General features: G+C 44.7%; 1 protein-coding gene across 1 annotated transcript in view; it reads left to right on the top strand.

The window, feature by feature from the left end:
• Positions 1-13,072, top strand: part of MAEA (macrophage erythroblast attacher, E3 ubiquitin ligase) — a 163,423-nt gene that overhangs the window by 104,606 nt on the left and 45,745 nt on the right. Inside the window, exon 4 of the mRNA XM_089692282.1 lies at positions 11,381-11,503. Within this exon, the coding sequence (XP_089548408.1) occupies positions 11,381-11,503 (123 nt within the window). The remainder of the gene's footprint in view (positions 1-11,380; positions 11,504-13,072) is intronic.

Below are 13,072 nucleotides of genomic sequence, written 5' to 3'. Positions count from 1 at the left end.
AGATATGTATCCCCTGAAGGAACTGCGCAGAAGCCGATCGCCATTCTCCGACTTTAGCACAGAGCTGCCACAGTTAACCACTTACAGGCTGCAAGCCGCTGAAGCTGATCTCACAGATCACTATGGGTTATTGTTGTTATTATACAGGATTTATATAGCGCCAACAGTTTGCTCAGCGCTGTACATTATAATGGGAGACAGTACACGAGACAGTACAGTAACAATACGATTCAATACACGAGGGGTTCGAGGGCCCTGCTCCTTGGAGCTTACAATCTATGAGGGAGGGGATAGTGGTACAGGAGGAAATAGCTGTGGGGGATGGAGTGGTGGGAAGAGTGGAGGAGTTCAGTATTAGCTGAGGGCGAGGTAGGCTTCCCTGAAGAGAGAGGTTTTCAGAGTGCGCATCAAGGTGAGGAGGGTAGGTGACAGTCTGATGGATTGGGGTAGGGAATTCCAGAGGATGGGGAATCCCTGGAGAAGTCCTGGAGACGGGCATGGGAGGAGGAGACCAGGGAACTAGAGAGTAGGAGGTCTTGTGAGGAGCGGAGAGTACGTTTTGGGTGGTATTTGGATACCAGATCGGTGATGTAGTTTGGTGCAGTATTATGAACAGCTTTATAAGTCAATGTTAGCATTTTGAATTTTATCCGTTGGGCAATTGGAAGCCAGTGGAGGGATTGGCAGAGGGGGGTGGCGGATACGGAGCGGTTAGTAAAGTGGATGAGTCTGGCCGCAGTATTCAGGATAGACTGAAGCGGGGATAGCCTGCGGTGGGGTAAGCTGATGAGGAGGGAGTTATAGTAGTCGAGGCATAATATAATGATGGAGTAAATGAGTGAATGGGTTCAACCTATACGGGGTTAGCTGATCTTGCAACGCATAATGATTCGCGGGATCAGCTTCAGCGGTTTGTAGCCTTTAAGGGGTTAACTGTGGCAGCTCTGTGCTAAAGTCGCAGAACGGTGATCGGCTTCTTCGTTCTGAAAGCGGCACATGCGCAGTTGCTCAGGGGATACATATCTTCACGGGATACTCATTTTATCGCTACACCGGCACAGCTCCTTCCTCTCTGGAGGGGTGACACCACGTGTTACCGCACCGGGTGACACCAACCCTAGGGACGCCTCTGGTTACAATACAATTTGGTACAAGAGGAAACCGAGGGCCCTGCTCGTTAGAGCTTACAATCTAGGAGATTTTATGATGTAAGATTCGATAAAGACGTGCGTGTCGGCCTGTATTCATTATTGTGCTGACGATGGATTTTTCTATTCTTCTCATTCCTATTGCCGTCCTGTAATTAAATGACAGACATTAAAACCAGCAAAGCTTACAGGATATTTTGTACGCAGCATTGAAAGTCGTCTTCTCTGACTCAGGGCATTTCCATTGAGATGACAGTTGAAACTTTTGTTGCGTATTAATTTTTTTTATTTCATTAAGAGCCGACAATGGTGCTTCATGCTCTGCGTCTTTATTCACCCCCAGAGCTTTTCCGGATAACTGTCATATTCAGAATATTTCAATTGTAGCGTTTGCTAGTTCTGCGCCTTCGGAAATGCATCCACTTTAAATGTGCTGGAACAAGTTCATTTTTATGTTAATACAAACATTCTCAGGACTGGATTATTGTGTTTGCAGTACACTGAATTGTATGGCTCCCCACAGAGGTTTTTTTTTTTTTTTTTACCTCCTCCTTCCCTGGAAGAATGAACTGTCACAGCGTGACATATTTATGCGGTTCTAAATAAGCTCTGTGGATGCCAATTCAAAATAAATCAGGTTCATCGCTCGCTTGAAGACGCCCCGCTTCCTTCCCTTCGCTGGTACTTCAAGAAATGCGGTGTGCCGGTTAGCTGCCGACGTTTACAGGGCGCTCCCCTCGCCTAAAGGGCAGCTTAGCAGGGCCAGACATTTTGTTGGGTAAGCCAGGATTTTTGGCAGTGTAGCCTGTCAGTGTGTTGCTTGATTGATTGACAGGTATCCATTTTATGGGCTTATGAGTAAGCAGCCTGTCAATTTCTGAATGTAACTAATGACATCACTTTGGTGTTGTGGTGTCAGTCGTATTGGGCGCCATGCAATTTTCCGTGATGTCCAGCCTACCAATTTATCAGGGGTTAGTGACACTCTCAGTATGTACCAGAGGAAGATGTAAACAAGCAAGATCGGTGGAAGAAGTCTTTGCTGACTAAACCAATAGGCAGGCCAGTGGCTAAGTGGTTAACACTTCCACCTGGCAGTACTAGGGTGGTTGGTTCGAATCCCAGCCTGGCAGTACTAGGGTCGTTGGTTCGAATCCCAACCTGGCAGTACTAGGGTCGTTGGTTTGAATCCCAACCTGGCAGTACTAGGGTCGTTGGTTTGAATCCCAACCTGGCAGTACTAGGGTCGTTGGTTCAAATCCTAACCTGGCAGTACTAGGGTCGTTGATTTGAATCCCAACCTGGCAGTACTAGGGTCGTTGGTTTGAATCCCATCCTGGCAGTACTAGGGTCGTTGGTTCGAATCCCAACCTGGCAGTACTAGGGTCGTTGGTTCGAATCCCAACCTGGCAGTACTAGGGTCGTTGGTTCGAATCCCAACCTGGCAGTACTAGGGTCGTTGGTTCGAATCCCAACCTGGCAGTACTAGGGTCGTTGGTTCGATTCCCAACCTGGCAGTATTAGGGTCGTTGGTTCGAATCCCATACTGACAGTACTAGGGTCATTGGTTTGAATCCCAGCCTGGCAGTACTAGGGTCGTTGGTTCGAATCCCAGCCACGCCACCACCTGCCTGGAGTTTGCATGTTCTTCCTGTTCCTGCATGGGTTTCCTCCAGGGAACTCCGGTTTCCTCCCACACTCCAAAGACATGCTGGTAGGTTAACTGGATCCTGTCTAAATGGGCCCTAGTATGTACGAATGTGAGTTAGGGACCTTAGATTGTACACCCCTTGAGGGTTAGGGACTAATGTGAATGTACAATATATACGTAAAGTGCTGCATAAATTGATGGCGCTATATAAGTACCTGTAATATATAAATAGGGAAAGCTCCCATTTTTTTTTTGCACTCACTCCATATATTGGAGGTTGCCATTCTGTGGGCAATAACAAACCAGCTTTACTGCAGTGTTCAAGGTCAGACTAAAGATTCCACTGCAGTACTGTTTTCTGTCACTAGATGTCCTCATTCTGATTGTCAGCATAATTCAGCCCACTTCCTATTTTGTTACTAAACCCACAACAGTAAAATCAGTCAGTATATGTATGCTTGTTATACTCACTGTGGAGCCTAAGGGGTTAATCCTCTGCATTGTGTAAAAATGCTGTTTGATCCTGACTTCTCTGTTCCTCCCCTTTTTCAAGTGACCACCTCTTATCTCCTGATAAGACAGACTGAATGGTAGGCATTTTGCACATGCTCAGTTTGGTGTGTATTGCTAGAGAGGTTTTTTTTTTTTTTTTTTATACTTGGGAGAGTGCATGTGATCAGCATAGGGCCAATCAGTTCTGCCCAGATAGAGGTCAGGGGTTCTGCATCCTCTAAGAGAAGAATGAAAACTTCTACAAGCTTTAACCAGTGCTCTGCTGAACACTGATTGAAGTCACAAGACTGCTCTAACTGCTGATGAGAAAAGGTATTTAGCAGTTTATATTTACTAAAATAATTGCATTTCCATGTTGTGTGTACTGTGGGAGACCAGATATAGTGAATGCGGGGTCCGGGGAGACCAGATATAGTGAATGCAGGGTCCGGGGAGACCAGATATAGTGAATGCCGGGTCCTGGGTATAGTAACACTTTAAGCCTAGGTTGTCATGGGCCCGCCCTAGCCTGTCATTGGACCGTGAAAGCAGAAGCAGCACAGTGATTAGCCCATCTTTCTGTCACTCTACTATCTCCAATTATAGCATGCTTCTTGTCAGCACTCTGGCTCCTTGTTCTGCTTTTTTCTTTCACACTACAGCCCTGCTATACAAGGACTCCAAAAGTCTAATGTCAGGTTAAATTGAGGTACTTAAACTGCTTGCTTTAAAAAAAGAAAAATTTAGATGCAATTATAATTACAGAATTACAGAGCTGCATTCATTTGTGTCTTTCATATATGCAGAGAGTTAACCCCTTGATGCCGAGCGCACGCAAATAAGCGGCCTCTCGGCATCTGGGCCTTGACGCCGACATGCCGCATATTTCCGTGCAATTAGAAAAACATATGATGAGAATGCGTGCCCTGCACGCTCCCAACACATATGTCTGTGACTCACAGAAAGGTCCCGATCTCCCCTTTCGATTGGGACCTTTTCTGATCATATGACCGGCGTGACGCTGAATCACAGCGGTCACATGACCCTAAAACCCCGCCCGCTTCTCGGCTTCTGAAACTCTTAAAGGGCCGGAAGGCGCCGGCGCAAAGAGGTTAAACATGTTATTACTTATAACATGCTCTAATTACCCGCTCCACACAATGATATTGCACAGAGCATCCCCGATCCGCCTCTTCTGGGGTTCCCCGCCAGCACTCTTGGCTCTTCCTCTTCTGTGTGTGCCACCATATATGCTACTTGCTATGCGGGTGTGCTTGTGGGCTGTGGGCATCCATAGACACACATAGTGCAGCTTGGCCCTGCCCCTCCACTCCCTCCTTACAGGATTTAGTTGACCGCAGCAAGAGCCAATGGCCTTTGTGGCCTGTGAGAGGAGAGACCGATTGAGACCAACACTTGTACAGACAGGCACAGTGCTAGATTGAGAAAGGACACAGGTAAGTATGAGGGAAGTGAGGGGGCGATACAAATGTTGGGACATTTCACCTTAATGCAGGGAAAGCATTGAGGTAAGTACATTTCTTACCTTTACAACCACTTTAAAGCCTAAGGTTGGCTAAAATTAAAAACATAAAAATCAGCACAGGGGACATAACTTACAGTTCGGATGATGTATCCCTTCTACTGATTCTTCTTCCTTTTTTTTAGGAGATATCTTCCAATGTTCTAACCCGTCTTCCCAACACCCCCCGCTCATTCCCCCCCACTCAAGTCACTGTAATCTTCCAGTGTTGTAGTGGTTAATATAACTAAAGGGCTGTCAGGAGTTCTCATCAAGAGATGGGAAGATTTCTCCTGAGGCTAGGTTCACACCAATGCAGGTTGTGTTTGATGTGTTTCTGCATTGTGTTTTTGCATTTGCATTTTTTTTTCTTGTTAGGCAGATTTTAAATGCAATACTCATCAAAAATGCAACAAAAATGCAATACATGCTTTCTGCAGCGTTCCCAATAAAGTCTATGGAACCAAAAACGCAACATTTCGTGTTAAAAAAAAGTCCCTGACCCTTTCCAAAAAACGCAAAATGTGAAAACGTGGAGATGTGTATCTGTCGCATAGGAAATCATGTTAAATGGACTGTACTGCGTTTCTGCAAAACGCTGTGGAAAACACATAGGTCTGAACCTAGGGTAAAAGAGGAATAATCAGCACAAGGGACACATCACACTAACTTTCCCTTGTACTGATTTCTATGTTTTAGATTTTTGCTGAACTTAGACTTTGACTGTCTGTGAATTCAAAATAGTCATCTGACATACAGTGCAGGTAGACCAGGGGATACAAACGTTAGGGGCTAGTGCTATCATAGTGCTTCCCTGGTGGGATGGCGCGCCTCTTTTCACAGCCTGTTTTTTATATGATGACTTTGAACATTGAATGTGCACATTTGGGTTAGAGTCCTGTGCTGCGCCAGCCATAGGTTACTCACAAGCCTGAGCAAGTATCAGATGGGACTAGGATAGGTTAGGCTCCATTAACACTAGTGCAACTTTCCATGCGACATTGAACACATAGTCGCATGACAGTTCACAGCCCATTTATTTCAATGGCACCTGTTCCAATCTATGCAAATAAAGTAGAGCAAAAAGTCTCTACACTACGTTGATGCGACTTTCTTGCAACCTGAGTGCCATAGAGTGTAAAAGTTACATGGAAATCTAACTGCAAGTTGCACAGGAAATCATGTGACTTTGGAGGCACACTAGGGTGAGCCTTAATTGAGTTGGGTGTGGGCTAGGACAGGATTTAACTTTACCTCTTACCATGAGGTTATATGTACAATTATTGTATCTTATGCATATTTACATATAAAAGTTTCCTTTGTGTATAAATCCAAAAACCCCGAGACTGCTGCTGGACGTCACAATCTTCAATATGATGTCAGCAGCCCTAGTAGCCTCGGAAGTGACACTCTACTCTTTCACTCCTTTCCTGGCAGCTCCATTAAGGGTTATATGAGGAGGGGAGGGGCTCAGGAGCTAGGCCAGCACAGAGTGTAAATAGACACTCCCAGAAAAGTAGAGGGGTATAATGTGGAGTAGTTTAGTTTTCCAGCAAATTCACATATTCACCTAGCACATTGCATGTAACAAAAAAACATTCTATTCTGTACATGGCAACTGTCCCCAACAGCTTGCATTACCAGGACAGTCCCACATCTAGGTGCTCTGTCCTGAAGATGCTGTCCTGGGTTGTGTCCTGATATGTGTCTGGAAAGAGCTCTGGAAAGCAGTGAAACGCAGAGTTATGGTGTGAATGTGAATTATTTCTTTGTGTGTCATTGCAATTACCTGCGTTTATCCATGAGGAAATATGCAAGTACCTGCACATAGTGTGAACAGGTCCTTATTGACCATGCTCAGTAGTACAAAAATTAGGTTACTTAATGAATCAGCCGCTGTCAGTCACAGTGAGCCAATGAGAGAGCTGTGTGTGTGTGTGTAAATAAGCACATAGCGGTGTCCCCAGGGCAAGCAACTGACCCTAGGGGCACTGTGAGGGGGAGGAGCCAGGAGCACCAGCGGGAACCCAGAAAGAAGAGGATTGGGGCTACTCTGAGCAAAAACACTGCACAGAGCAGGTAAGTATAGACATGTTTGATATTTAAAAGAAAAAAACAAAAACGAAGCTTAAGTGTCACTTTAGGCTGGCCATAGTTGGATTGTTTTCTGATTATCCATCGGGCTGATCGAAAATAAACAAATTCCAGATGGAGGAATCCTCCCCACTGTGCAATTGTATTCTGACAAATGGACTCCTCCAAAGGAACATTTTCCAACATTTCCATTCGAGAGAAGCCGATTTATTAGATTTACTTCCCTTGAGTGAAATTGGCTATAACTGGATTGAACTTTGTCCATCTATGGACAACTTTAGTTAGAATCTGGGAATACACATGAAGGAAAGTACTACATATACATTTAGGTTCTGCTTGACAGCTCTGTACGAAGCAACAGCATAACCAGTGTCCAGTTTGGTCTTTGCCAGCTGTAGACTCCAGCACCTGCTGTAGCAATGATGGTCAATGTCTGAGATGTAGGGAGCCCCAACTGTGGACCTTGACATCACCAAGGGAAGGGGTGGATGGCGCATACATAATATTCAGTATATGTAATGAGGTGACTGTCATGAACTGTGGACCCACTAAAGGAGATGTTCAGAGGCTGGGAAGATACTATTGGAGTGGTTGGAGACTACTACAAGAAGTCTATGCTCCCATTCCCACCATTATAGAATGCAGGACAAGTACTGTTGGGCCACATGCATCACACCAGAGGCTAGCAGCCATCCTGTCACTAGTAAGTTGCCACCAGCAGCAACACCACTACTGATACATGGGCCGAACTGCATGGAGTATCTAAGAGGTCAAATATTTCCAGATAGTTTCTTCAGACACACTTGTCGGTTTTTGACTTTTGATAAAAGATGCAGATGAATAGAATTCTGACACTCCTAGGTTGGTATCCATAATGGGGCGGCAGCATGTTTGGCGTGTTCTTTGTTGTGTGTTGGTCACTGAGCTGTTCTCATTTTAATGTTGGAGTCGGATTATTGGCAAGTGTACAGCTGAGGGCCCGATGAACCATCTGCACTCCATCCCTCCCTGTGCATTCATCTTCTCCTGGGTCTTTCAGCTCTTCTTTTTTTTTTTTTTTTGCCGTTTCTGGAATTTGAGTTTCTTGCCAAACCAGGGTGAGCACAGAGATACTTCCTGCATACAGTTAACTTGAATCCTTCAGCTCATCCGTTTGAACAGCTGCTTTTTATTGTACTGCATTTCATTCACCATGGAATAAAACCAAACATATTGATGTTAACCTACCAGCCCTGGAGTCACTGACTCATGGTCACAGAGCCACTGGCAGACTTGTGTGAAGACCTCTACAATCTGAGATTTAAAGAATTCTGCAAAGCACTATTTACATCTGAACTGATCACTAAAATAACTACAAAGTCATTCTTAACAACAACCCTTTCTGTGAAAACAGGCCTTGTTGTATCTCCATGTATGTAGCAGTCTTACACATGTGGAAGATAATACAAAAAAACAACAACTAGGACCACTCCTTATCATCCTCTGCATATCAACGCTGTCCTATAGACCGGAGAATTACCAGGTTGACAGTGCTGAAAGTTCTCAATCCAAATCTCTTTATAAAAAACAGGGTATTGAAGCTGTCCACTGGGCACCACACAGGTAATGTGTTATGCATTTAGGAGATGATATATGAGGAATTAGAATATACTTGGCATCAGATTATTTATTTATTTCAGGTACTTATATTACACCGTCAATTTACTCAGCGCTTTACACACATATTGTACTTTCACATCAATCCCTGACCCTCAAGGGGTGTACAATCTAAGATCCTTAACTTACATTCATACACAAACTACGGCCAATTTAGACAGGATCTAATTAACCTACCACCATGTCTTTGGAGTGTGGGAGGAAACCGGAGTACCCGGAGGAAAGCCATGGAGGCAAAGGGAGAACATGCAAACTCCAGGCAGGTGTATATTTCACATGCGAAGTACATGCACAGCACTACCATTGACAATGCCTCTGTATGCTCTACAGGCACCTTTGTACCAACCAACACTGTGACAATTTGTAGATTTGAGTTAGTGATTTTTAGATTATCCCAACCCCTCTCAACCACTTAATAATAATTAAAAAAAATTCAAATGCCAAATTACAGATTACAGGTTTTCATGCTTTTGCCTACTGGAACTTCAATTATGGGAAATAATTTTACAGCAGTGTAAAAGCAGACTGCACACAGTGCATGCAGATACTCAGATTATTTTTCAGGTTTTTTTGTGTGTTCCCGAGGAGCCCCCAGTCACAGGTGTACTGTGGACAAAAGCCTTTGCCTTCTGCCTTGCCCCCCTCCCCCTCCATAGCACAGATTAAGGCTGATGTCAAACGGGCGGATTAGTGACAACATTGCCAGCATCAGAACTGCTAGGAGGTTGCCTGTCCCTATGGAAGCCCCTTGCCAACTGAGGCAGCTGAATCTCTTCTCCGAACGCATCCAAAACTCGAGGCAAGAGAGCGGTTCCATAAGGACAGTCAAGCCACTTGTTAGCAGTCCTGTCACTGGTGATTGCAGCCAATCACCAGTGGCAGGATCGCTAGAGGCAGAGTTGCCTATCTGCAACATGGGACTATGACTTATATGTTTACAGCTGCTCAAGGTAGAGAGACTCCTAATCTCCAAGCACAACTGTAGGTGCTAGCCCAGCTCGTGTGCTGCATAGATGTCCGATTGGCTGCACTCCAAGCAATCCACTTTATTGACCCAAGATAAAACCAGTACAGACAGTGGAAATACAGTGGGGGACTGGCAGGTAAACGCGTTTCACCTCCATTAGGTGCTAGCCCAGCTTGTGTGCTCATAGATGAGAACAAAGGATGTCCGATTGGCTGCGCTCCAAACAATCCACTTTATTGACCCAAGATAAAACCAATACAGACAGTGGAAATACAGTGGGGGACTGGCAAGTAAACACGTTTCACCTCCTGTAGGTGCTAGCCTAGCTCATGTGCTGCATAGATGAGAACAAAGTGGGGGACCAGCAGGTAAACGTGTTTCACCTCCTGTAGGTGCTAGCCCAGCTTGTGTGCTGCATAGATGAGAACAAAGTGGGGGACTGGCAGGTAAACGCGTTTCACCTCCTGTAGGTGCTAGCCCAGCTCGTGTGCTGCATAGATGAGAACAACGTATGTCCGATCGGCTGCATTCCAAACAACCCACTTTATTGAACCAAGATAAAACCAATACAGACAGTAGAAATACAGTGGGGGACTTGCAACTAAACGCTTTTCACGCTAAAGACAGTGCTTATTCACTACTCCATTCATTGTGGTAATGAATAAGCGCGGTCTTTAATGTGAAACGCGTTTACCTGCCAGTCTCCCACTGTAATTCCACTCTCTGTATTGGTTTTATCTTTGTTCAATAAAGTGGGTTGTTTGGAGTGCAGCCAATCGGACATCCTTTGTTCTCATGGGACTATCACTGCCGTGCCTCTAAAAAGCAGTTCATGGTTAGACTGCCTTTCAAAGGTGTTGAGGAGGCAGTATGTTGCCTCCTTACCACATGGTAGAGAAAGAAAGTCCTAAAAGCCACACACCACAGCAAAACCCTGTAAGATGGTTATGACAGCCTCAGCCCGGGCTCCAACCAGGCCCACAGTCCCCAACTCATTTCACTTTGCCCCCTGTGCTTAATCCCCATGATTGAGCTCCAGGAGCAGAATTAAATGAGTTGGGGGGCATGGCCCTGGTTGGAGCCCGGGCTGAGGCTGTCATAACCATCTTACAGGGTTGTGCTGTGATGTGTGACACTTAGGACTTCTGTTCCCTACTAGATGTTTAGTGCTGAGACGAGCTCTGTCCTTGCTGGCACTCCTAGCGGTTTGTCATGCAAGAGGACCTGGTGGAGCCTTGAGCTGCAACTGTCATTTTTGTTGTGGGCCTCCTTACCACCTGTTTTAACCCTGTAAATACATGCGGTTGCGGCATGGCCCCATTCAATGGGGTGATCATTTTTGTCTCAAAGCTTTGCAGCCATGGCCTGTGTTACAGCCCTTTATGCTGCTTTTGCAGCCTAAGGGGGTCAGTAAATGTCAATATCCCAAATACACATGGTCCTGGATTGGGCAACATCTAAAAGGAAGTGCAGAATTTCAGAGCCATGCAGGATCCCTCTATCCCACGCTTGACAAAGGCGTCTTACATGGCTTTGAAATTTTGGACTTTCTTGCTGTGATGTGATCATTCTTCAATAAAATCTTTCTGGATGTTATCTGAAGATCTGTGGTGTGCTGGTAAATATGTATGCTGATCTGTGTACACCCCTGTCCGCTGTCTTTGCAGCTCAAGGGGATGGGGAGATGTGACTTAACTTCATGTTTTTATGCCCCCTTTCCCAAAACCAAGTGTAAACAAGCCAAATAGTTAAGCTGAGACAAATTCCTAAGAAAAAAAAATGTAACCAAAAGAAATAACTTTGGATGAATTGTTGTAACTTGTTCACGTATGTTTTAATTTATTTTGCAGGATTTAGTGAATATAGAAATGTTCCTGACTGCAAAGGAAGTGGAGGAATCTCTGGAAAGACAGGAAACCATGACATGCCTGGCCTGGTGCCATGATAACAAATCCAGACTTAGGAAAATGAAGGTAAGGCTTCTCGGGGCTGATTTATTGGCTTGTTTAGATCTGAGCTGTCCCCAGCATGGGGATGGGACATGTGTGTGGTCAGTAGAAGTATGGCCTGTGCTTTTTATGGGCCAAAATGGCTGTCCTTTTATGTAAAGATGACATTTAAAATGTTACATATATTAACCGCTTAAGGACCACCCTATAGCAGATATACTGCTACAGGGCGGCACCTGTGCACAAAATCACGTATATACATGTATTTTTGCATTTCCGGGTAGGGGGCGCACACGAGCCCTACCTGCACAGCCATTCGCAGCCGCAAATGGCTGTGGTCCTGGATGGTAAGTTGCCGCTGGCGCCCGGTGATTACCGAGCATCTCCGACGGGAAGGAAGATTGTTTTGTTTACAAACAATCTTCCTCCCTGTCAGCTCGAGCACACTGCTCGGGATGGCTGTGCACAGTACAGCCATCCTGATCAGTGTGCTTATAGTGAAGAACACCCCCCTCCGCCCCCTAGTAAAATACTCCCAGCACACAGTTAACCCTTTGATCGCCCCTCACATGAACCCCTTCCTGCCCAGTGCCATTAGTACAGTGTCAATGCTTTTTTTAGCACTGATCACTGTATTGGTGTCACTGGGGTGTCGGTGACAGCAAGTTAGTTCCCCCCCAGTGTCAGAATGTCCTCCATAGTCCCACTAAATGTCGCTGATCGCACCAATTCCTAGTAGGGAAAAAAAAAATCTCATCTATACCGCCATTTGTAAACACTATAACTTTCACGTAAACCATTTAATTTACACTTATTGGGATTTTTTTTTTTAGCAAAGACATGTAATGGAGGACATTTTGTCCTAAATTTGCCAAAATTTGATTTTTTACATTTTTTTTATTGGACATGTTTAATGGCAAACATCCAAAATATTGTTTTTCTTTCCTCAAAATTGTCGGTCTTTTTTTTGCTTATAGTGAAAAACTAAAACACGCACAGGCGATCAAAAACCACCAAAATAAAGCTCAATTCGTGGCAAAAAAAGGACGTAAATTTAATTTGGGTGCAGTGTTGCGTGACTGCGCAATTGTCAGTTACAATAACGCAGCGCCGTAACGCAAAAAAATGGCCTAGTCATGAAGGGGGGAAAATCCTCAGGAGGGCAAGTGGTTAATACAGGTATAGAAAAAAACCCCACTGAATTGTAATTGAAGGGCCCTTTCACACTGGCGTTTAGACTGATCCAGACTTAACCACAATGTATGTTTAATGGTGGACAAATGGGCATAGGTCCACTTATATCTTCTCACATCCGAGGAAAAAACAGAAAAGGTTTTTTCCGGTCCTCTTCCGGTCTTGTGGACGTAAACAGATATGAACTAAACTGAACTGAAGACAGATGTTGCAAACTGATATAAACGAACTAAACTGAACTGCATGAGTATCTTTACCCAATTTTACAAGTCATAATTGTAATTGTGAGCCCACGTTATGCTGTGCTTGGATATTCCAAGTTTTATTTCCTGTATAAATATCTTATTTTTTTTCAAGCCTCCAGTGGCTTTCACATTTGGCTGCCTAGGCATTTGACAT

This window comes from Staurois parvus, unplaced genomic scaffold (assembly GCF_062004578.1).
Source record: "Staurois parvus isolate SC_StPar_1 unplaced genomic scaffold, SC_StPar_1.0 ptg000581l, whole genome shotgun sequence".
NCBI lineage: Eukaryota > Metazoa > Chordata > Amphibia > Anura > Ranidae > Staurois > Staurois parvus.
Note: the sequence above shows the minus strand (reverse complement) of the source record. Positions and strands in the feature narration are given on the sequence as shown.